The following is a 23121-nucleotide window of genomic DNA, read 5'->3' as shown; positions in this document are numbered from 1 at the left end:
TTTTAAATAATTGCTTTCTGTATAAGTTTGAATTCAAATTTTATTATCTTTTATATTTTTTATTAATAATAGGCTGTTTGAATCGACTGATTTTTATGGTGAAATAGTCTCATACAAAACTTGCTGGAGACGTAAGTAAGGGAAAGGGGATAAAATTTAAGAAATTTGACCCGATGATATCAAAAGAATTTGACCCGAACCCGATGATACCAAACTTCCTTAAATTCTCTATTCTTCCACCGTCATTTCAATCTTCACAGTAAAAGAAAAGAAGTAAAACCATCCCCACCTTAAAAAAAAAAAAAAAAAAAATCGCTTCTCTTCTACTGACTGAATTTTCATGTTTCGTGAGTTTCTCCCGTTTTTCACATTTTGTTTTTCTTCAATTTAACGTTTGATAACTATCTAATTAATGAAAGTTCAAAGATTTTTTCTTTTAATTTTTCATTTCTCATTTAGGTTGCATTTTGCATTTTCTTTCTTTAATTGTGAAAATGAATTTTTGTTCCCAGATACTAATTATAATTGTTGATTTTCTAGGTGTGCTTAATTTTTACTCTATATGATCTAACAATTCACGGGTAAAGTTTATTTCAAAAACGAAAAAAAGCATGGGTTAATTTTTTGCAAGTTATAGTGGTTGATTTTTCTGGGTTGTGAGTAATAATGGATTTGAATGAAGTACCCGATGATCAGACGGGTTTGAAGGAAACGAAAATTGAAGAAAAAATTAAGGGTTTGAACAAGAACAAGGGTGCTCTTGAAGGAGTAAATAGCAGTGAGTTGTCTTTGAATGATTGGAATATGGAGAGTGGTGATGTGCGTAGATTAATTATTGAGAATAAAGTTTTGAAATATCAGAGAGATCAGGCGATTAAGGAAGTTGAAATCTGGAAGCGGAAATGCAAGGAATTGGAGCTTCGCATGGCTGAATTGAAGGGGAAATTGAAGGAAGATAGCTCAATGAATGGTGCGAGTGATAGAGCAATTCTAATCGAAGGTAATGATTTATTCCTTTCTATTAAGGTTTGATGTTAAGGTTTTGTTTCTGCATTTTTGCAGTGCCTTTTAACCAAGAAACCTAATGCTACAAGTTTGATCCATGCTAGATGCTACTTATGCAAATACTAATTTAATTATAAGGACTAACTCAATTTGGGCTCTCTCATGAGTTGGGCCCTAGGCGATTGCACTTCAAAACTACCTTAGGAACGGCTCTGCATTTTTGGTTTGGTAGTTTGTTATGTTGTTATGATATGCTTGTATGTTGGAATTGTTGTCTATGTATGAAGCATATTGTTGGATCTTTTTGTTCTTAGCTATGTTTCAAATTGAGTGGCACTCTAGTTATGTTTTGCTTTTGAAGTTGGAGTTTAGTATACATGACCTTTGGAAATATGTAAGATTGTATAGTGCTCTTATTCACTTATGTGCTTGCTTGTGCTGCATGATTTGTGTTTCGGTTTGAAACTTAGAACACAAAAATAAGGCAAGAAAGAAGTGTTTTACCTAAATGAAGAACCAGATAATAACAATAAAAGTGAGAATATAGGGTGAGATGACCCTTTCGAGATATAAGTTTCAAAAATTGGGTTGTTCGTAATATGTCTCACGTCTGCAAGTTTGCAACCACAAGGGAAAACTTAGAACACATAATATATCTCTCGAAAAGCTCCTCTGACGTCAGTTAGTGAGTTCGAATAGTTATAGCGGTAATTAGGAAATGATTCGACTTTCGATTTGAAAACCAGTTTGAAGCTTGGGGTAAGCTTTGTTGTGGAATGAATTTAGAGAGAGAGATGCTCCGAGAATATTATGATATTAGGTTATGGCCTTATACTCCCCTTTTTAGTCACATCAAGGGTTTTGTTTCGGTGATGAAACGAGGAAGTCAAAAACACTTGAAATACCGTAAGTGGAAGCGTTATCAGGAACGGCGATTCGTGGAAGGAAGTGACTTGAATTCCTGCAATACAACACGTTAGCCTTGTCCGGGGGGTGATCTCCCGGAAAACCCCTCCGACGCTCAAGTTAGAACGGAGATGTGAGATTAATGGATAAATGATTATGGATTGAATGCAGGAACAGAGATGTCGGGGTTGAGATTACTTGTATCTGGGTAGGTTAATGAAATGGAGTATGAGTAAGGATATCAAGAGGGTTATTCTCAGCTGCTCTTTCCTTTCTGATGGTTGTCTCTATTTATAGTGGTGGAAAAGAAGTTACTTCTGAGAGGAGGTTGATTATTATGGGTGATAGTGGGCAGTTATCAGCACCAAAGAAGGGGAACCATGGAATGAGGAATGAAAGGTAGTTATCAAAAGGGGAATCAGGTCAATCTGGAGGTTACCTCCCAGAGGAAGTTAGGGTATTTGGGGGTTACTAGCTCATGGGCCAATTAAGGAGATTGGGGAATTCAAAAAAAGCCCATTGACCAAAAGTCAAGGTCAACACGAAAAGTCAAAGGGTATTAAGGTAATATGACATTAATAACTTAAATAAATAAGTAAATTAAATGAGTGATACCATGACATTTAGCCCCACGCATGAAGGATGATATAAAAAGGGAGCCCCAACGACTTGAAATATCTTGGGACCCCTATCTAGGGATCCGACTTGTCGATGTCACTGATTCACGATGACTTGAATAGATTTGATTATGGGACCCTTCTCAAGGGGTCCGACTTATAAACATTGCTGATTTTTCGACTTTGGAAAATACTGATTTTAATGAGATTTGCAATAATGATAGAGGAAGTAGAATATAACCGGATACTTGTGAATGTTGGAGCTGGATAATCTGAAAGTGAAAATTCTGATATATTGATATTTGGACATGACAACACTGAGAAAAAGTGACAATACTGAGAAAATGCAAAGATGATGCGACTATGCCGCGGAATGAAACTGATGATTATTGACTGGCCTCTTGCGAATCTTATTAAATGAAGTATTTCTTCAAGTGATCTCCATTCCATGGGCGGGGTAATTTCTTTCCCTTCGTGTCTTCTAGTTCGAATGTCCCGGGTTTGATGACACGGATAACTTTGAACGGGCCATCCCAGTTGGCTCCTAGTTTCCCTTTATCTACGAATTTTTCCCGTGGCTTCAATTTTGCGGAGCACAAAGTCGCCAACTTGAATGCGTTCAGTCTTGACGTGTCGATTGAAATTACGAATCATCTTCTGTTTTTGGGCCATGTATCTTAACAGTGCATTCCCCCGTGTTTCTGGAAGCAGATCTAAGTTTGCCCTTTTTTCTTGTTCATTCTCGCTGTGTGAGTAGTAGGTGACCCTTGTGGAGGGTATACCTATTTCTATTGGGAGCACGGCTTCGGACCCGTATACCAAGGTAAATGGGGTATGTCCTGTTGCCTCTTTGACGGTTGTTCGACTTGCCCGTAGGATGCCGGGTAGTTCTTCATCCCAAGTACCTTTGGCCCCTTCTATTTTCTTTTTGATGCCATTCAAAATTTCCTTGTTTGCTGACTCGACTTGGCCGTTGGTTTGAGGTCGAGATACTGAACTGAATCTGATTTGAATGTTGAACCTGTCGCAGTATTCTATTGTTTTCTTACTGACAAATTGTCTCCCATTGTCGGTGATGATCACACGAGGGATGCCGTATCTTGTAATGATATTTCGCCATATGAACTGACAGACTTGTTTGTCTGTGATTGAGCTAAGGGCTTCTGCTTCCACATACTTGGTAAAGTAATCAATGGCCACGATAATGAATTTGCGTTGTCCCTTCGCCGGAGGAAAGGGGCCAAGGAGATCTATACCCCACTTGTCAAAAGGTAGGACGACTTGAATAGCGGACAAGTAGTTTGACGGTTTTCTCCCGATCTTTGAATGATATTGGCATCGGGGACATCGTCTGATCAATTTTTCGGTGTCACCCCTGAGGGACGGCCAGTAGTATCCATTTCTAAGGACTTTGCCAATCACGGTTTGTACTCCTTCGTGTTCCGCATCCGCCTTCGTGTATTTCGCGGAGTATGTAGTTTCCTTCTTCATGAGAAACACACTTCAGAAGGGGGTGTGTAAATGACTTTTTGTAGAGCGTTCCTTCGTGGAATTCGAACCATCTGGCGTTCTTTTGAAGCATTTTTGCCTGATTCTCGTCTTGGGGGAGCGTCTGATTTTGCAAATATTTGATGTATGGCTCCATTCACATTTCTGATCTATCAATGGTGTTAACCATGAAGTTGATGCTGGGGTTAGGAAGTACTTCCCAGATAATATCGCGAGCCGTGGATGTTTCGGTTGAACTGGCGAGTTTTGCCAGGGAATCGGCTTGTGCATTTTGGGATCTTGGGATGTGGACCATTGTGAATTTGTCGAATTTCCTGACAAATTCTCTTACTTGCTGCAAGTACATCTTCATGCTATCATCCTTGGCTTCGAATTCCCCGTTCACTTGTCCGACTATTAGTTGGGAGTCAGAGAAAGTGGATAATACTTTAGCCCCTGCTTCATAGTAGATTTTGAGCCCCATGAGTATTCTGCCTCATTGTTGGAGGCCGCGAACTCGAATCTGACCGCTCTTTCCATACGGACCCTGGCGGAAGATACAATCAGAAGCCCGGCTCCGCTTGCTGATTGCGTTGAGGACTCATCTACATACAACCTCCATTCTTGATTAGGTTCAGGATGATGAGGGATAGTGCTCTCGGCAATGAAGTCAGCCAAGGCTTGGGCTTTGATTGCTGTTCGTGTCTCATATTCAATGCCGAAATCTGCAAGTTGATTAGCCCAATCAGTGATGCGGCTCGATTTGTTTTTCCCTTCCAGAATCTTTTTCAAAGGTTGGCTGGTCCGGACGATGATCTGGTGGGGTTGGAAGTACGGTTTCAATTCCTGCTCGCCATCACGATTGCAAATAAGACCTTCTCCACTTCGCTATAGTTTCCCTCTGAGCCTCGGAATGCATGGCTCACATAGTATATTGGGAGTTGCTTCTTTTCTCTTTCCGCGGCTAGTACTCCCGACAACGAGTATTCGGAGATAGAGACGTATAGGACTAGCTTTTCCCCATTGATGGGTGAAACTAGTTTCGGCAAAGAGGACAGGTGCTCTTTTAACTGGCGGAAGGATTCTTCAGCTTCTCTTGTCCATTCGAAATTTGTTTTGTTTGATCGTTTTGAAGAAGGGTGAACATTTGTCCGCGGACTTGGATAGAAATCTCCCTAAGGCAGCTATACATCCCGTTAGCTTTTGGACTTCTTTCACGGAGGTGGGGGACTTCATATCTTGAATGGCCCGAATCTTGTTAGGATTTGCTTCAATGCCTCGCTCGTCTACCAGAAAGCCGAGACACTTTCCTCCAGTGATCCCAAACACGCACTTATCTGGATTGAGTCGAATTTGGTGTTTCCGGAGGTTGTGAATGTTTCGCGGAGGTCCGCGGCATGTTCAGACGTTTGCTTGCTTATTGTAATCATGTCGTCCACGTATACCTCCAAGTTTCGGCCTATCTGAGATCGAACGACCTTGTTGACCATTCTTTGGTAAGTGGCTTCTGCATTCTTTAACCCAAAGGGCATGACTCTGTAACAGTACACTCCGGCATTCGTGATGAACGCTGTATGCGGCTGGTCTTCGGTTGCTAACGGAATTTGATGGTAACCTGCGTTAGCATCCATGAAACTCAGTAGGGCGTGGCCTGCCGTGAAATCTACCAAACGATCTATCTTGGGGAGAGGATAATCGTCCTTGGGGCATGCCTTGTTTAGATCCGTAAAATCAACACACATCCTTCACTTGCCATTTGATTTTTTTACGAGGACGACGTTCGAGAGCCAGTCGGAGTATTTGCATTCTCGGATGAACCCTGCTTTCAACAACTTTTCCATTTCTGATTTGGCCGCCTCTATTCTTTCTTTCCCCTGATGTCTTAGCTTTTGCCTCACAGGTTTGTAGCCTGGCTTTATGTCAAGTTTGTGGCACATGACACTTGTAGGGATGCCAGACATTTCTTCCGTGGAAAAAGCGAAGACGTCGCGGAACTCGGCGAGGGTAGCCATGATATCCTGCTTGACCGCGTTAGGAAGATCTTTCCCTATCTTGATGTGTTTTCCTTCGAACATGTCTACCTCCTCGTATCGCTCTACGGGGTGAGGCCTTTCGTGCGTGTTAGGGTTCTCCAGATACACGCTCATGACAGTTGGGGAATCTTCTTCCCTCTCTCTTTTGAAGGAGGTGACGGAAGCTCCTCGCTTTAAGGTGTTGATGAGGCATTGGCGCGCCGTCACCTGATCCCCCTTGAGGATGCCAACCTGTCCGTCATCCTTCTCGAACTGTAGTAAGAGTTGATGCGGAAAGATTGCAGCTTTGATCTTGTTGATGAGTGGAAGCCCCATGATGGCATTGTAGGGGAATGTGAGATCCACCACCGTGAATCGTATGGGCACGGTTCTGCTTCCATCTCTTTCCCCTACCCGCACGGGGAGTATGATCGTTCCTAGTGGAATGACCTGATTACCCCCAAACCCGATCAAGGGTTTATCGAGGGGTTGTAAGTGCTTTTCTTCAAACTTCATTTTTCTCAAGCATTCCATCGTTATAAGATTAGCCGTGCTTCCGGTGTCTACTAGTACCCTTTTGACTTTCATTTGCCCAATTTTGAGGGTAACCACCAGAGGGTCAGTATGTGGTTGTTGCAGCGTTTGGGAGGTAGTGGCATCGAATCTCATAATCGGTCCACTTGATTTGTTTTTTGGAGGTCCTTTGAGGAGAGTATGGACGCTATCTTTCGCCGCGCAAATGGTAAGATATTTTTCAGTGTAGCCTCCAAAAATCATATTGATAGTTCCTTGTGTGTTGGAACTTTCGCGCCTGGCCTCGTCCCTCTTGGGGGATCTGCGTCTTTGATTCCAAGGCCTCCTTTCCGCTTCTCTTCCTGCGTCATAGTCCTTCCGGTTGATGAACCTCGACAGCTTTCCCTCATCGGACAATTGATGTAGGATACGTTTGAGTTCGCGGCATTGGGCCAAAGTGTGGCCGTGTTCTTTGTAGTAATTACACCACAGATTGTAGTTGCGTCGATCGGAGGGAATGGTAGTAGGAGGTGGAGTTGGCAACTCATCCCGGACGGCAAAGAATATGTCCTTCCTGTTCCGGTTGAACATCGGGTCGTTATCTCCATCTAGCAAATTTCGCGTCTTGGACTCCCCTTCAGCGACATATACATGTCGGGATCATGGAGGTCCCATGTCTGATGGAGGTTCTGGACGACGCGACATGTAGTTTCTATCCCTTCTTGATGAATGTTCCTCTCTGTTCCTTGAAGAATGATTGGAGGATATTGGATCCTTCTTTTCTAACCTTCGTTTTTTGGGGTCATGTGCCTGACATATCTCGGAGGCCGTGACATAGCTTTGACATTGCTTCATGGCCTTCGCGTATGTCTTCACTTGACTCTCGACCAACTGGAACTTCAGCCTTTGAGCCTTCATTCCATTGTTCAGGGCGTTTAATGCGATTGATTCCTCCAAATCAGTTACTTCCAATACTGCCTCGTGGAATTTCTTCAAATATGATGATATGGATTCCCCTTCCAATTGCGTTATGCTGAGCAAGTGGAAGTTCGATTTCTCCTGCCTTCTGGACACTACAAAATGACCCAGGAATTTGCCTTCTAATTGGGCAAAATTGTGGATACTTCCTCCTGGAAGGAAGGTGTACCACGTCAAGGCTACTCCTGTGAGAGTAGTTGGGAAGAATTTGCACCATAATGCTGGGTTGGTGGTGTATAGCAGCATCAAGTTCTTGTAGGCCATCAAGTGTTCCTCTGGGCAGGACGTTCCATCGAAGGCGGCCATATTTGGGATTTTTATTTTCCCGGGGTTGGGAGTATTCAGTATCTTCGGAGCCAGCAGAGAGATTATTAGCATAAGATCTTCGGGGAGGCTACTCTTGCCGGCCTCATTCCGCGGCATGGTGATGGGGCTGATGGGACGGCTAGATCCCGCGAGTTGTGCTTTTTTCCTTTCTTCCCTCCTTTTGTCCACCAGCGATTGAACGCTTTCGGATGCCCTTTGCTTCTTGCTTTCTAGGCAGGTACGAGCTTTTCGAGAGGCGGTCTTAGATTCGTCATCTCGAGGATCACTCCTGTTGAGACTTGTATGAGTCCTTGATCTCTCCCGTCTTTTCTTATTTCTTCTGCTGGAACGTGACATCCCCGAGTTCCCATCTTGAGATTCATGGGATTTCGGTATCTTATGATGGGGTTCAATTCGTTCTTGCAGATTTTTTATTTGGTCCGCCATGTCGTCCAACACTCGTAGTTGAGTAGGGTTATTATTTATGACGGCGCGGAGTTGTTCGGAGAAGGCGGCAGTAAGGCTTCGTGCTAGCATGTCCAGATCATGACGAGTCACGGCTTGATTGTTAGCGTGGCCCGCTGAAGTGTCTGTATCCGTGCTATGCACGGTAGCGGTTTGTGTTGGATTTTTCTTGGGAGCCATGACTTTTTTTTTCTAGTCCCCACAGACGACGCCAAACTGTTTCGGTGATGAAACGAGGAAGTCAAAAACACTTGAAATACCGTTAGTGGAAGCGTTATCAGGAACGGCGATTCGTGGAAGGAAGCGACTTGAAAATTCCTGCAATACAACACGTTAGCCTTGTCCGGGGGTGATCTCCCGGAAAACCCCTCCGACGCTCAAGTTAGAACGGAGATGTGAGATTAATGGATAAATGATTATGGATTGAATGCAGGAACAGAGATGTCGGGGTTGAGATTACTTGTATCTGGGTAGGTTAATGAAATGGAGTATGAGTAAGGATATCAAGAGGGTTATTCTCAGCTGCTCTTTCCTTTCTGATGGTTGTCTCTATTTATAGTGGTGGAAAAGAAGTTACTTTTGAGAGGAGGTTGATTATTATGGGTGATAGTGGGCAGTTATCAGCACCAAAGAAGGGGAACCATGGAATGAGGAATGAAAGGTAGTTATCAAAAGGGGAATCAGGTCAATCTGGAGGTTACCTCCCAGAGGAAGTTAGGGTATTTGGGGGTTACTAGCTCATGGGCCAATTAAGGAGATTGGGGAATTCAAAAAAAGCCCATTGACCAAAAGTCAAGGTCAACACGAAAAGTCAAAGGGTATTAAGGTAATATGACATTAATAACTTAAATAAATAAGTAAATTAAATGAGTGATACTAGGACAAGTTTATTTATTGCTATAGATCAAAAGAACATTCTGGAGATAAATGATGATGTGGTGATGTTTGTTTGGTCGAAAAAGAATATGGGATGGGATCATGGTAGTTATCTTGGCAATTTTTATAGAGATCATGGGCAATCATAGGCAGTTACGATAGTTTGGCGGTTATGGTGGTTATGTAGGTTATAGTGTAAGAATGTTATCGTGGTGGCCTTTAACGTTATTTTCAATATGGGCCTTTGCTTGTGAAAATTATGAAAGCTAGCAATTGTAATTTGTTTTGGAGGATAGGTGAGTGGAATGAAGGGAGAGCGAGGGTTTGATTTCTTTCATTTGGATATGAAATGGGGAATGGGAATGGGAATGGGAATGGGAATGGGAATGGGAAGGGATTTTGCAAGAAAAGAGATTATGCTCCTTCTCGCTTATCTCCCTTCGCCTCTCTTTCTCTTCCGTCTATTTCTTTTCATGATTGTTACATGTAAACCTATGTTACTTAGACTTGGATACTGATGTCGTATACTGGTACGTGTTCAAGTGTCGGATACGTCTAAATATTCAATTTTACGCCTAAACTGAAGCGTCTAATTGCCATACCAATGTCCGAGCATCAAGGATCAGACACTGGTACATGAAGCAAAATGAAGAGTCCGAGTAATATAGATGTAAACTAAACGGACTGGTAATACCAAATATCTGCTTTTTTTGTTGCTAGTATGTCCAAAATACCTAGTATAGGCATATCTGACAAGCAATATTGTACCAACTGTGGATAATGTAGCTAATAAAGCTGAGAAAAGTTGTGATCAGAAGATTACTCCAGTGACTCCAGCCAAACCAAAGCCTTTATCTGCTGCTGTTATTGATATCGTTGGTAGTGAGGAGCGTGATGTCCATGCTAGCCACAAATCGAATCCACCGAGCGAGGGAATTTCTGCTACGATGTCAGAAGAATATGGTGCTGATCAAGCAGGTGGAATCACGGATGGGGACGAAAAGAGTGGTGGCACGGCAATTACTGCATCTGTGACCCCCATGAGCAAGAGAATGCGCGACCTTATGGTGGTCACGAGTGATGATGATTCTGAGGATTATGAACGTAAGCCCAGTAAACGAGCTATTAAAATAGAGAACAGTGATACCGAGGATGAAGATGGTAATGATATTACACCAGCAAGACAGGTTTTGGGCGGGGTTCCTAGTGAGAGCGAAGATGATGATGATAGAATTCCTTTGAGTCGACTCAAGAGAAAATGTGCTCAAGTCTCGAGGCAACCTGCTGGAACCTCAAATTCAAATCAGCCAAGGAGATGCCTTGTTAAAATTGGACAAGCTCAAATGAAAAATCGAGCTCAGGAAATAGAAAATGATGACGAGTCATCATCAGAAAGTAGACTCAATAGCTCAAACAGTTTCATTGTGGATGACTCTGATGACGAGGATCTGGAAGATGATGAGCCGAAAGAAGGTGGGAACGATTCATACGACCAGGAAGAGAGTTCAGATAGTGATCTTGATTATGCAGATATAATTTCTAAATTTAGAAGCAGAAGAAATCCCAACTCAAAATGGATTCATGAAGGTGATATGCTCTCGGATTTTGGTAAAAATCCTGTGTTGTGCTTGAAGGCTGTATGCGCTCTTTATCGCCTACAAACCAATGAAGAGAAGGCATGCAAGATAAGTCTCTTTCATAATGGACGAGGCTTTAGCAGAATAGATGCAACGAGGTAATATTTACTACTATTCTTATACATGGCTTTGGTAATATTCATGATAAAATATATATAACATATACCGGCGCTTCAACCATCAGCTTCAGCTCTTGGTTGAGTTGGTTACATTAATATTTTCTTTTGTTTCATTTTTTTTGTTATTATTTTTCGTTCGAGAATTATGGCAAGTCACCTTAAGTATCCTATATATTTTGTGTTAGTGGAACACATTTGGGGGAGTTTCTTACTGACGGGGATCCAAAAGGCGATCTAGTGAAATCTGTGGAGGAGTTGAAAGAGCATGATCGCGATGGAGTTGAAAAGTGTCGTAGATTGGCACAACACTATTCTAAGCAACTGTTCAAGATCTACGAGAGCGGAGAAGATCCCTTCTTCCCATAACAGCTTCTTCAAACATGGGATGATTTTGGTATGTATATATTTTGCACAACTATCTCTAGGGTATTTTGTGCAACTTTCTAGTTCTTACGAAACTATAACCTTCTTCCGGGTATCCCTATATTAAGTATGGTTACTACTAACTACTAGTGAATAGTGATGTAGTAAACTAGTAATCTAGTATGTATATAAAACTTTGTTTCCGGGTAAGTATCCTATATCCATGTAACCCTTCTTTCATTATAATCTGCTTAGTGACATTGGACTAATGTTATCCTAGCATACATGGCAGGTTGTCAACCGGTTATAATGGGTAATTTATTTACTAGTTTTTGATACTGCAACATTATATAAATCATGTAAGAGTTTTTGAAAAAAAATGTTGCAATTTCAATGGAATGGAGAGAGTATGGAGGAGCTCATCAATGGCTGCGCTAGCCTTGTTTATTACATTGAACCCATGAAGACCTTTCATTGGTAACTCTTCATTTTCATGTTTCTTTTGATGACTTGATAAATTATTAAGATGAATTTATTTTGGGGTAGGATCGGTATTAATTCGTTCTTTTTAATGATTAGTTTATCGTTTCGTTCAGAAAATCGCTAACAATGTTTGCATAACATCTCTTATGTAATACCGCGATTTGCTAACAATGTGTTAGCGGTTCGCTTAACTTTCTTGTTGCCTCCAAACACTAATTCTACATGGCGGGTACGTAATTGAGAAATAAAATTTTTAAGGCGGTATTTTAGAAACTTTAATCTTTTTAAATACTGTTTATGAAAAAATTCCTTTTCTTGTAACTTGTAAACATATCTTATTTTTTTTATATAATTGATGAAGCTCAGAGACGATTTTGCACTTGTTATTAAGATTGATATATATATATATATATATATATATATATATATATATATATATATATATATATATATATATATATATATATATATATATATATATATATATATATATATATATATATATATATATATATATATATATATATATATATATATACATGTTTATGTTTGTCAAAAGGAAGTATTCACAATTCATGGCTGCTTATACTATAAATAGTAATCAAAATGATTACAACAAAGCACAAATTCTTATATAAAATAGAATTATTAGCATATGTAATTCTATTTAGAAGTCGTTTCACCAAGAGACAATTTCTCACAAGATTTTTTGACTTAACAAAGAAGCATATGAATCTAGTTTTTATATAGACAATTTGTGGCCTCCGAAATCAGTTGTAAGCTATTGTTCATTGAGTTCATGCTATTGAGTTGTGCTTTTAAGTTATACGTTAGCCGACCTCTTTTTATTCTTTTCACTTGTGATCACTTGTGATTCATATGAATAAGATTGCAAAAAATTGAAAATAATGAGCTTTTTAAATAAAATTCCAAAATAAATTTTAAAAATTTTAATTCTCGAACTAAATATCTTTGTATTCGAGTTTATGATCAAAGTTTATTTACTGTTATTGACAACGTATAAGAGAAGTACATTTTAAAAGTCAAACAAAGTTACCACAATTTTATTCGTTGTTAGTAACAGACAATGACATATCTTTTAAAAGAAACATTAAATCAATTGTATTGATTAGTTCGTTATCCATGATAGAATACTATCCATTGTTTTTCTTTTGTTCTTTTAAAAGTTGGTCAAAATAGTTTTTTAATTTTGATTTTTAAAGTCTGCATTTTATCCGAATCCAGGTAAAATACAATCGGCAAATAAACTTTTTGGCTATTTAAAAAACAATTGAAAAAAACCTTTTAAGAATCATTTGAGATAAATCTTAAGAGGATGCATAAGGCTTGCGTTAAATACTTGGACAAAATGACATCATTTAAGATGGGGTCATGTTTTCTTGTTTAGACTTTGGCTGGAGAAAGAACACGTTATTTAGACTTTCAGGTTCCGTTTTTCTTGCACATTCACATCACGCACAAGTTTTCTTATTCAATATGCATATTTTTTCGTTTTACGATATTTGCTATATTTTTTTCATTTGTTTTACAATACTATGCATTATTATATATGGAGTTTTTCACCAAATTACTTACTTATTGGACCCTCTCCAGTTTAGAATACGTACTACTTCTTCGTCCTCAAAATTTGCATCAATTTCTAGTTTAAATTGTTTGCATTATTTGGATTTCACCGTTATCGTCATCGTATCCAGTGTATCCCGCATTCCCGCTCATGAAAACTATAATCAGGGTATGAGGAAGAAAAAAAGACGACAACTCATACTCATAAAGGGGATGCGGCCAATCCTCAGAAAAAGAGACTCCTACAATGAAAATAATTGAGTAAAAATGATCTCACCACCTTCTTTATTTTAATCTCAACTATACATTTAAATTCTCCTTTAATATAATCTACACAAATCATTTTCTTTTTTCATTTGACATCACATTATCAAAACTTTTCATATATTTCTTAAAAATCACGGTATCTTTCTTTGATTCATTTTCATTAGGACATGGGGAGTACATTACTATATATGACTTTTTCACTAAATTATTAACACACCCCTGTAAGTATTATAACATGAAAGTAGTATGTTTCTATGAGTTTGCCAACATTTCCATTTAGATATTCTTTTTACTTTGCAATATTTCTATTTTGAAAATGTCTTTAATATTTTATTTAATTTATATTTGCATATCTACTCTTACTGTCAATCTTATCGACACAATTTACATCACTTTCTTAATACTCGTGCAAATATTTTATGTTGCATTTTCAATAGAATAGATGAAGTAACTCTATTTTATGGGAAAATAAATAAATAATTTGTCGTTGCCACGCTGTACAATATATTTCTAGAAGGCTATTTATTGGTCTTAAACTCATGGTAGTAGTGCCTAATTTTGGACCTCTCAATAATCACCTAACCAAATAGATTTAGCTAATATTGCCACCTAATTAATAAAACAAACTAAACTGTTTATTGAATATTTTGGTTTGTAATTATTATTTCTTTCTTGTTTTAAGAAACTTGCTATAAGTTTTTTAATTGTTGCATAATGATTTTTCCTATATTTTTAATTTTTGTTATTTATTTTGAAATTTACTATTATATTCTTTATGCATATTTTCACGCATATACTTATTTTTACCCTATCTTCATTCTTCACAACCAACAAAATTTTAACAACCTATAAAACAACTAAGTAATGCGTTTGATGAGATATAAATGTATAAGTCGCAGAGAGGATTAAAACGAAGAAAATCGAGAAGTTTGAGATATAAACGTATAAATCGGAGAGAGGACTAAAACAATTATAGTGTGATAAAATGTGTTATAAAACATATTATAAAACACTAATTTTGAGTGATTGAATTATAAAAATATCAATTTTGCAATTTTATCTAAAAATTTCAACTTTAGAGATCTTTTATTTTGAAACACCGAACCTATTGATGATAATCACAAGAGCTATGTATACATATGTGACATTATTCTATTGGTCCATACATATTTTTCTTTTAATTTTTTTAATAGTTAGAATTTTAAAATAATATTTCAAAGTTGAGATTTTTAAAATAAAATGCCTTCAAAAATTAAAATTTTTAAATAATATTAATATCCTAAAGTTGAATTTTTTAATATTGAACACCCAAAGTTAAAATTTTCAAATTCAATGTTTCCTATTTTTAAATCATAAAAGTTATTCAATATTTAAATCATCATCATACCTTCATTTAGAAAGAAGTCAATCAATTGAATTAAAGTCTTATTTTTTGTAAATAAAATATTGTCATTTTAGATTTTTCTAAATGAGTCGCTCATAAATTTATAATTTTCAATATTCATAACCTTCTTAAAGTCTAAAAAAGAAAAACAAAATTGAACGACACAATTAAATAGTTGACTAAGAAAAATCCCCCCATAAAAATTGAAATATTCCTGATTTGACTTCAACCCAAAATAATAGGAACCCAACAACAGAAAAAAAAAGGTACTATTTGTTGTTCTTTTAGCGATTGCCCTAAGCCCTGACTCCGCCCTGACTCCGCCCTGCCCCGAAGGTTTTTCTGCTTCTGGTAACTTCTATTTTTCCTTCCTTCTTCTTCATCCCAATTTACAATCTTCATGATGATCTTTAACTATCTTATTATTCTCATAAATTCTTGTTTAAATCACCCATAAAGTTGGGTTTTTTTAATACACCCATAAAGTTTTAATCTTTTTAAAAAATTAATATTCTTTACATTTTATTCCATTGTTGATTGATTTTATGATTTGGTTTATTTGGGTATCAAATTCTTCTTAATTGATAGCGACCCATTTGTTGTTTCTAAGATTGTAGGAGGAAAAAGTGGTAAATCAATGGTGGAATCTAATGAAACTAATCTCCATCATAGACATTGGATGAGCTCTGAAGAATCATCAAATGAGTTTTTGATTGAAGAAATTAATACCTTTCTCATGTCAGAAAATGTGGTTAATAATGAGATGTTATTGAAGATACAAAATCAATCCTTGAAGAGAATTTCAAGTGATAATAATTTGAATAATTTGGCAGCAAATGCTATTTCTGCTGCTGGTGCTGCCATTCTTTCTGCTGTCATTGTTAATCCTCTTGATGTTGCAAAGGTTTGTTTTTTTCTTTTTTTATCCCCAGAAGTTTCTTTTAATGAGATGGGTACTTTTGTTTTGTATGATTTCAAATGATTGGAATTTTCGGTGAGGCTATCTTATTGTTTGATGTTTGTTGTATTAAATTGGTGATTTTTATTTATACAAGAACATCTTTGGCTTAGTTTTTGATGCCCATCTTTGATTTGAATATCTCGTGTAATTGTAGTTTGGGTTGGTGTGGTTTTAGCAATGAGAGAATTGACTTTCTGTCAGTGGTCATTGTTAACGATTTTGATCGAATATTGTTAAACTTTTGTCCAAAATTGATTATTCCCTTAACGAGTAAACTCGGGTACTGATGTTGGATACTAGCACGTGTCCAAGTGTCGGATACGTCTAAATGTTCAACTTTACGCCTAAAATGAAGTGTCTAAGTGGCATACTAATGTTTTGAGCATCAAGGATCGACACAAATGCGTGAAACAAAATGAAGAGTCCGAGTACCATAGGTGTTAACAATAAAGAGAACAATGATAATAAATGCACTTTCTGCAGAACCTGGTGAGGTAGGTATTGATGTCGGCTGCTTGATCCCTGACTAGCTAGAATATCTGAAGCATTCGTGTAATTGATCATGGTTAGTCATGTGGGTATTGCCATTGCATGGTGGAAAATTTTGACTGGCTTAAGTTGGTTTCTTTAGGATCGCTGTTCATCTTAGTATGTTCAGATGTTATCAAGTTAGAGAAAGTATTGTTCTTTTCTAACCATCTACAAAAGATTATGTATCGTTTTAGATGTAAAAGAACAAGAATGCTGTAGCATGAACAATGCAAAGCCTTTAAAGATAAGTTATTGATGCAGGCAGCTTCATCCTTGATTTGTTGAGATTTGAGTATCATTGATGGGTTTTTATCGCTAAATTCTCTAGGTGGCATTTATTTAGCAAGACCGAGTAGTGGGGAGGACTTATTTTAATAGGCTCACATTGGTTCAGTGTAACTTTTGTTGTTCATCATAGCATTTTCAAATGATTGTTTCTTCCTTTTTGTGAGTATTTCTTTTTGTGTCTACAACTACTTCTTTATTGAGCCGATGTTGAGTAATTTACTCTTATTGGGGGAACTCTGAATGGGGTTCATTTGGTGGTACCGTGTTAGACCGGTTGATCTAAGCTTAGGATGGGTATGGGCTTAAGAAATTTGAAGAACTAGGTCCAAATGTTGGCAAATCATGGTTGGCCACAAGAGGGATCTGAATCAAGAGACTTAGTAGTGGTCAACATGCGTTTTGACCGAACAAGCATTAAGACAGCAAATTGCATGGCCTGATGAGAAAATACTAGTCTAGGAACTGGCCAAGCGCCCAGCAACAGGTCTTGCTCAGCTCCAACACGTTTAGGCCATCAGCGTTTTTGCCCCGCAGCCTTGGTCATCCAGCAGCCCAACTTCCAAACATCCACCACATGGCTGACAAGTGGACCGCAGGCTGCAGTAGTGAGCATGTGAGTGTGGGGCAAGCAAGATTACTTGTCTGCGTATGAGTTGGGACAAGCAAGAGTCCGCCTTTAGTTATTTAAGATAGTGCAGGAATTGCTTTCCACGGTATCTTGGATTTTATTTTTTTTCTGTTTAGATGAGAACTTTATCTTTGGTCTTTCAATTTTAAACAGGATTTGATGTTAGTAAAGCTATAAAGATATGGCACATAGGTTGCAATTCGAACTAGACTTCAGAATTCAAAAAAAAATTAAAAAAATGAATTGTTCAAGAAAAAAGAGAACACTGTTTTTGTTCTTTGGTGAGTGAAGCCATTGTTCCAAGAAAAAAATTATTGTATTTTTAAGGTGAGTAAAGCCTAGAAAAGTGTTGTCCAACTACAAAGGTGTGAGTATTTCACTTGATGGCTTGAAGAGGGCGTACTTTCATTGAGGAATGAGAATTCCTCACGTGCAACCTCTTTTCCATGGGAGTGAATGTGTATCTCTTGCCAACATCATAAGCTTTTGCATATTAGCAAGCCATCTAAGGGAGTATTCCAAGAAGCCTCAAGGGGATATTATTCATTGTAGCAGTTTTTTGATAAGCTTTTAATCAACTCTTCAGTATTTTGCATTGCTTGATGTTTCCTTATTTTGGATGCCTTTTAGGATGAGTAGGGGTTTGTACTTCCAATTGATATGCTTGTTAATTTAAAAAGTTGGCTCATAGGTTGATGTGAGAAAAGCCTTTCACTTTCATATGTCATAAATTTCTATAATATGGATTAGGAAGGGGATGGGAGGGACACTTGATGTGGATTAAACAGGCATTTTGCAAATGTTGACTTTAAATGGCTTAGAGCACAAAAAGACATTGCACTTTCTTGTATATCACCTTAATGTTTACTAGGCACATCAATGTTTCATTTTAATGAAGGTGTGTTATAGATCAGATGAGAGAGCTCATGTGAAAAGAATAGTCTATTTGGTGAGGGAGCCCATATCATCTATAAACCCTCATCAGATTCTTACATAACTAATGTGAGACTAGTCTCATGACATGCAATGCGCTTAAATCCATAGCAAAGGGGTGGTGCAAATGTTACAAGTGATGAAATGATTTTTTTAAAAAGGAATGATGGCCATTTAACATTCTTTTCAGGTTATATTTAACTTTGTGTGTTATGGCTCCCCAGATGATATTTTATATTTGATCGTATCAATCTAAATTATATATTACACATTCTGGGCTTTTCAATGTAAAAGTTGTGCTTATGTTTCCTCATCCTCATCTATAATTTGAATATGGCAGACAAGGTTGCAAGCACAAGCTGCAGGAGCTGCATATGCACATCCATTAAGCAATGCCCTCAGTCGGATGGCAGTTTTTGGGCCCAATATGGTATGTCTGTAAGAGCTTGATCATTCATTGAAAAGCATTTGCAGCATCTTGAATGTTGATATATTCTCATCATAACTAATCTTCACATTTTTGTAATGATTTTTCTCTTTGTATTCATTGATTGCAGATGTTTGCAGACTTAAGATGTTCCCCCTCGTGTGCACGGGCTGGCATTCAGGGAACAGTATCGATTTGTCCACCTGATTGCTTTCATTATAAAGGAACACTGGATGTTTTGTACAAAATCGTCAGACAGGTTAGTTTTTAAAAGTTCCTTTTTTCTGCCTATGATGACTTCATCTTTAATCGTCAACCCCATAATCTTCAATTTGTAGTGGTAACAAATAGAATTCAATATAAAGTACCTCTGCTTGAACTTTGAATCTGTAATTTTATTTTTGTTCATGATTCCTGCCAACTTTATAGGAGTATTAGGGACTGTGACATGCCAACTTCATAGCAGGATGTGTTTATTACTCTCTTTAATTGCACAAATATAAGAAAATGGTGGGGACATCAAGTTTGTGTAGATAGAATTAAAAAGAAGAGAAAGTAAGAGAAAATATGTGGATAAGAATTAAAAAAAAGTGGTGGGGACATTACCCCAAATGGAAATGTTTCAAATTAATACGGAGGACTAAAATAGAAATGTTGGGATATTCATGGGTACTTCAGTTGGTCATTATTCCCTCTATCCCGTTGAGTATGCAACACCAAATTTGCACAAGTATTAAGAAAGTGGCGAAGATAATTAAACTGTGTGGATAACGCTAAAAGTAGTTGTGTGGATAAGAATTCATGAAGGTGGTGGGAACATTACCGAAAATAGAAATGTTGCTAAGTAATAGAGACAGAACAAAATAGAAATGTTGGTAAACTCATGGGGACAGAGGGACTAGTTTGTATTGTTGTGCATTTTACTTGATTACATGCAATTACGTCCATCGAATTTTACTCCTTTGTTGTATTCATTTGTTTTTCCTTATGCTTTAAATTTTGGGAATTTGTAATTGTTTACCATTATACAGGAAGGGATTGGAAGACTTTGGCGAGGAACAAATGCTGGTTTGGCGCTAGCTATACCAATGGTAATTTCTTGTGCTTAATGAATATGATGGCAATTTTACCCACTTGAAGTTGTCAATTTCATAAGGCATATGCACTTTGCATTTCAGGTGGGTATTTATCTCCCCTTTTATGACGTATTCCGCATTCGCATGGAAGAATATGCAGCTGAAAATGCTCCAAGTGTGGAGCCATATGTTCCATTTGTCGCTGGAGCTATGGCACGCTCATTAGCCTGCAGCACTTGCTATCCTATTGAACTTGCTCGAACTCGAATGCAGGTGCTTTTTTTTCCAAGTCTTGTTATATTAGGGTTTCAAAACTCTTATCCTTCACTCTGTCCACTTAATCGTGTAAATCACCAGTCATAATGTTTTGATCGACTGGTTTTTGAATCTGCCATTAATTCTTGTTAGGCATTTAAAGAGATTGGGAAGAAGCCGCCCGGTGTATTGAAGACCTTAATTGATATTCTTTCAAATGTCAATAATTCAACTTCTTACCAAAACAAGTGTAAGTTCTTCCATTTTGCTGTTTAAGCTAATGAAGTCTCCTTTTGTTAGCTTTACCCGTTGCTACATTTTTCTATAGTTATGCCATTTGTTCAGTTTATGGATTTTTGATTGTACAAATACTTCCATGGGCAGTGCAAAGTTATCGTGTTCTGTGGACTGGTCTTGGTGCACAACTTGCTCGTGATGTTCCCTTTTCAGCAATCTGTTGGTCCACCCTTGAACCCGTAAGATCATCTTTCCTTTTTCTAGTACTGTGGAGACTTAATGGCGACTACATTCCTCTAGTCCTCTCTTTGAAGGGAGTACGGGTATGGATTGTTCGTCACCTTCCCTCACCCAAACCCTGTTTTCGAGCGGGAGTACGGGTGTTGCAAGCATTCATTTGCTAATACTACCTTGTGATGTCAGATGAGGAGGAAACTTGGTAATCTAAAAGGAGATGAAGCAAGTATCGTGTCTGTGCTTGGCTCAAACTTTGCTGCTGGATTTGTGGCTGGAAGCTTAGCTGCTGGAGCGACATGTCCTTTGGATGTGGCTAGAACCCGCAGACAAATAGAGGTGATTTAAACTAAATCCTCTTTGGCCGAACTTGACTTTTTACTTCTGTTTAATACGTTATCTGAATCATTAACAGAAGACCGTTCTTAATTGGTTGTGCCTAAATTTGGGCAGTTTTCTGTCTAACCCACTTCCTTATTTATGTACGGCCCGTCTTGTATGAGGCTGTCTCACGGTGAGACGATTTCAAAACCAGAAGCCCATAAGCTAAAAGTTTCTATTATTCGGCTATTTAACCTAAGTATGAGGCATGTCTCACGGTGAGACTGTCTGATACAAGAATTTGTGTTTTACGTAATGCTCCTTGTGATCTTAATTTTCTTAAGTTTATTATGTCGAATTTCAGAAGGATCCGCTGAAGGCGCTCAGGATGACCACGAAACAGACTCTAATAGATATTTGGAGGTAGTTCTTTACTTTGCTTTTAGCATTTGTTTTTCTTGGCGGGTTATTCTGTTAAGTATTTTCCCAGAGGGATGTAACACATTACGCTCTATCCCTTCATCATGTAGCTATCAAATCTTGTGTTTCGTAATTTCAATGTGTTAGCTACTGATAGTTGGGTTGTTCGTATGACATAGGGATGGAGGAATGAGGGGACTCTTTGCAGGTGCTGGCCCTCGTGTTGCTCGTGCAGGGCCTTCTGTCGGAATTGTGGTTTCGTTCTATGAAGCTGTGAAATATGTCCTTAATACTAGGTTAGCCTCTTCGTGATTAGTTGGCAACTAAACAGAACAAAGTAGGTATTTTAGATCTCGCTCATCCGTTGAAGAATGCGGTTTTTGGTAACGTCGACTTCAGATACGATGATCCTCTGAAGTTTTAAAAATAACGTGCAAAGCGAAATGTCCGAACCTTAATGTTTTGAGGTCAGTTAACCTAGGATTAGATTAATAGTCAGGCAAAGGTTGCTTGTTAGGCCTGTTTCTCAAGGTTGAGCAAAAAAATTTTGTCACAAATACATTTTCTCAAAAAATAGTGATAATTTTTACAGAGATTTATCTCAGTTTTGGCTGTACAATTTTTGTCAATTACCTTTCCTATTATTTTGTTTACATGTATTTTATTTATTTCTAATTTTTCGATTAAGGGCCAAGCTTGTATAATAATATGTAAGTTAGCGGATTTAGTTTCGCTCGCTCCTTTTCGTTGCAGGAAGAACTTATCTATCTAAGGATCAAACTCGAGTAGGGGACTCTTTGGCCGCATCCTCCTATTTGGGTATGGGTTGCCGTTTTCGTTTTCTCAGATCCTGATCATAGTTTTCAATGGGCGGGATACACTGGGTATGATGATAATGATGATCTTTCCTATTAATTTTCTCAAATTTACATAATGAATTGGAGAAAATACTATTTACACTCTGTTCTTTTAAGTTCGTCATGCTATATTGTTATTTTGAGTTATTTTGAGGAAATGAAGTAAATTCAAAAGAACGGAAGAAATGATCACCTCAAGTGGCAGTGTGATGTCAAAATTCGTTAGGATTCCAACTTATATAGTAAACTACATGAATCAAAATAAATCGATGCAAGAGATTGTCGAATGTTAATAACAATTAATTTTCCTTTGTTTATTCTTGGTTATAGTATGCTCCATCAAATTCAAACTATCAACATATTTTTGTTGTACTTCTCATTTTACACTATTTCATTTTAATTTATCTCATTAATTTTACCTTTTTTTTTAAGTTCTCACTCTTTTTTTTAATCTTATTCACAAATTTATACTCCCTTCGAACCAATTTAGATGTCCCATTTGCTTGGGCACGGTTATTAAGGATGGTGTGGGGTCCATTAAAAAGGGTAAGTAGTGAAGGGTAGTTGGGTAAGTAAGGTATATGGGGGTATATTTGTATTTACTTGTGTGAACTAAGTATTTAGGTAAAAAAATTTAACAAAAATAGAAATGGAACAACTAAAAAGACTTTGCCAAATAAGAAAATGGGACAACTAAATTGATTCGAAGGGAGTACTTTTTATCCATCTTAACCACTTATTTCTCTTCCAATTTTTTAGTCTTATTCTCCGATTTGATTTTTTTCACTAAATTTCACTTATTTTATAACTGATTAGTCGTATGTGTTCCAAACCCATCCTTGATTAGAATCCAAAGGAGCATGTAGTCTTGTCCACGCGATGAGCTATCGGCTATCCGACTGCGTGAAACGTGGCTCTGTGTTCCTTTTCTGTATTGCATGCTTCATGGA

The 23121-nt window shown here is 37.7% G+C and overlaps 2 protein-coding genes across 3 annotated transcripts; both read left to right on the top strand.

Annotated features, from left to right (window-relative positions):
• Positions 1 to 249: 249 nt before the first annotated feature.
• Positions 250 to 12139, top strand: LOC130805091 (uncharacterized). Of its 2 annotated transcripts, XM_057669708.1 has the most exons (4): positions 250 to 347; positions 541 to 1000; positions 9953 to 10901; positions 11108 to 12138. In XM_057669708.1, exons 2-4 carry the CDS (start codon positions 667 to 669, stop codon positions 11286 to 11288), a joined length of 1464 nt encoding a protein of 487 aa, XP_057525691.1. In that variant the 5' UTR covers positions 250 to 347; positions 541 to 666; the 3' UTR covers positions 11289 to 12138. The 2 variants fall into 2 exon arrangements, with proteins under 2 accessions (XP_057525691.1, XP_057525692.1); XM_057669709.1 differs by having other exon boundaries at positions 250 to 1000; positions 11108 to 12139.
• A 3063-nt stretch (positions 12140 to 15202) lies between these two features.
• Positions 15203 to 22470, top strand: LOC130805090 (mitochondrial carrier protein MTM1). Its single transcript, XM_057669707.1, has 11 exons — positions 15203 to 15354; positions 15614 to 15907; positions 18685 to 18774; positions 18902 to 19030; positions 19803 to 19862; positions 19950 to 20120; positions 20256 to 20352; positions 20487 to 20578; positions 20763 to 20912; positions 21259 to 21317; positions 21494 to 22470. The coding sequence occupies exons 2-11, from the start codon at positions 15641 to 15643 to the stop codon at positions 21624 to 21626; spliced, it is 1248 nt and encodes a 415-aa protein (XP_057525690.1). The 5' UTR covers positions 15203 to 15354; positions 15614 to 15640; the 3' UTR covers positions 21627 to 22470.
• The last annotated feature ends 651 nt before the right edge of the window (positions 22471 to 23121 follow it).

Source organism: Amaranthus tricolor, chromosome 2 (assembly GCF_026212465.1).
Source record: "Amaranthus tricolor cultivar Red isolate AtriRed21 chromosome 2, ASM2621246v1, whole genome shotgun sequence".
In the NCBI taxonomy this organism is placed as follows: Eukaryota; Viridiplantae; Streptophyta; class Magnoliopsida; order Caryophyllales; family Amaranthaceae; genus Amaranthus; species Amaranthus tricolor.
This window is presented reverse-complemented; position numbering and strand designations above follow the sequence as displayed.

What these genes read in the sequence shown, in the direction of transcription:
- LOC130805091 (XM_057669709.1), top strand. Translation starts at nt 667, where the DNA reads ATGGATTTGAATGAAGTACCCGATGATCAGACGGGTTTGAAGGAAACG. An exon ending in TAGAGCAATTCTAATCGAAG is followed by an intron (nt 1,001 to 9,952) that starts GTAATGATTTAT and finishes TGGATAATGTAG; the next exon opens with CTAATAAAGCTGAGAAAAGT. An exon ending in AGCAGAATAGATGCAACGAG is followed by an intron (nt 10,902 to 11,107) that starts GTAATATTTACT and finishes ATTTTGTGTTAG; the next exon opens with TGGAACACATTTGGGGGAGT.
- LOC130805090 (XM_057669707.1), top strand. Translation starts at nt 15,641, where the DNA reads ATGGTGGAATCTAATGAAACTAATCTCCATCATAGACATTGGATGAGC. An exon ending in ATCCTCTTGATGTTGCAAAG is followed by an intron (nt 15,908 to 18,684) that starts GTTTGTTTTTTT and finishes TGAATATGGCAG; the next exon opens with ACAAGGTTGCAAGCACAAGC. An exon ending in GAACCCGCAGACAAATAGAG is followed by an intron (nt 20,913 to 21,258) that starts GTGATTTAAACT and finishes GTCGAATTTCAG; the next exon opens with AAGGATCCGCTGAAGGCGCT.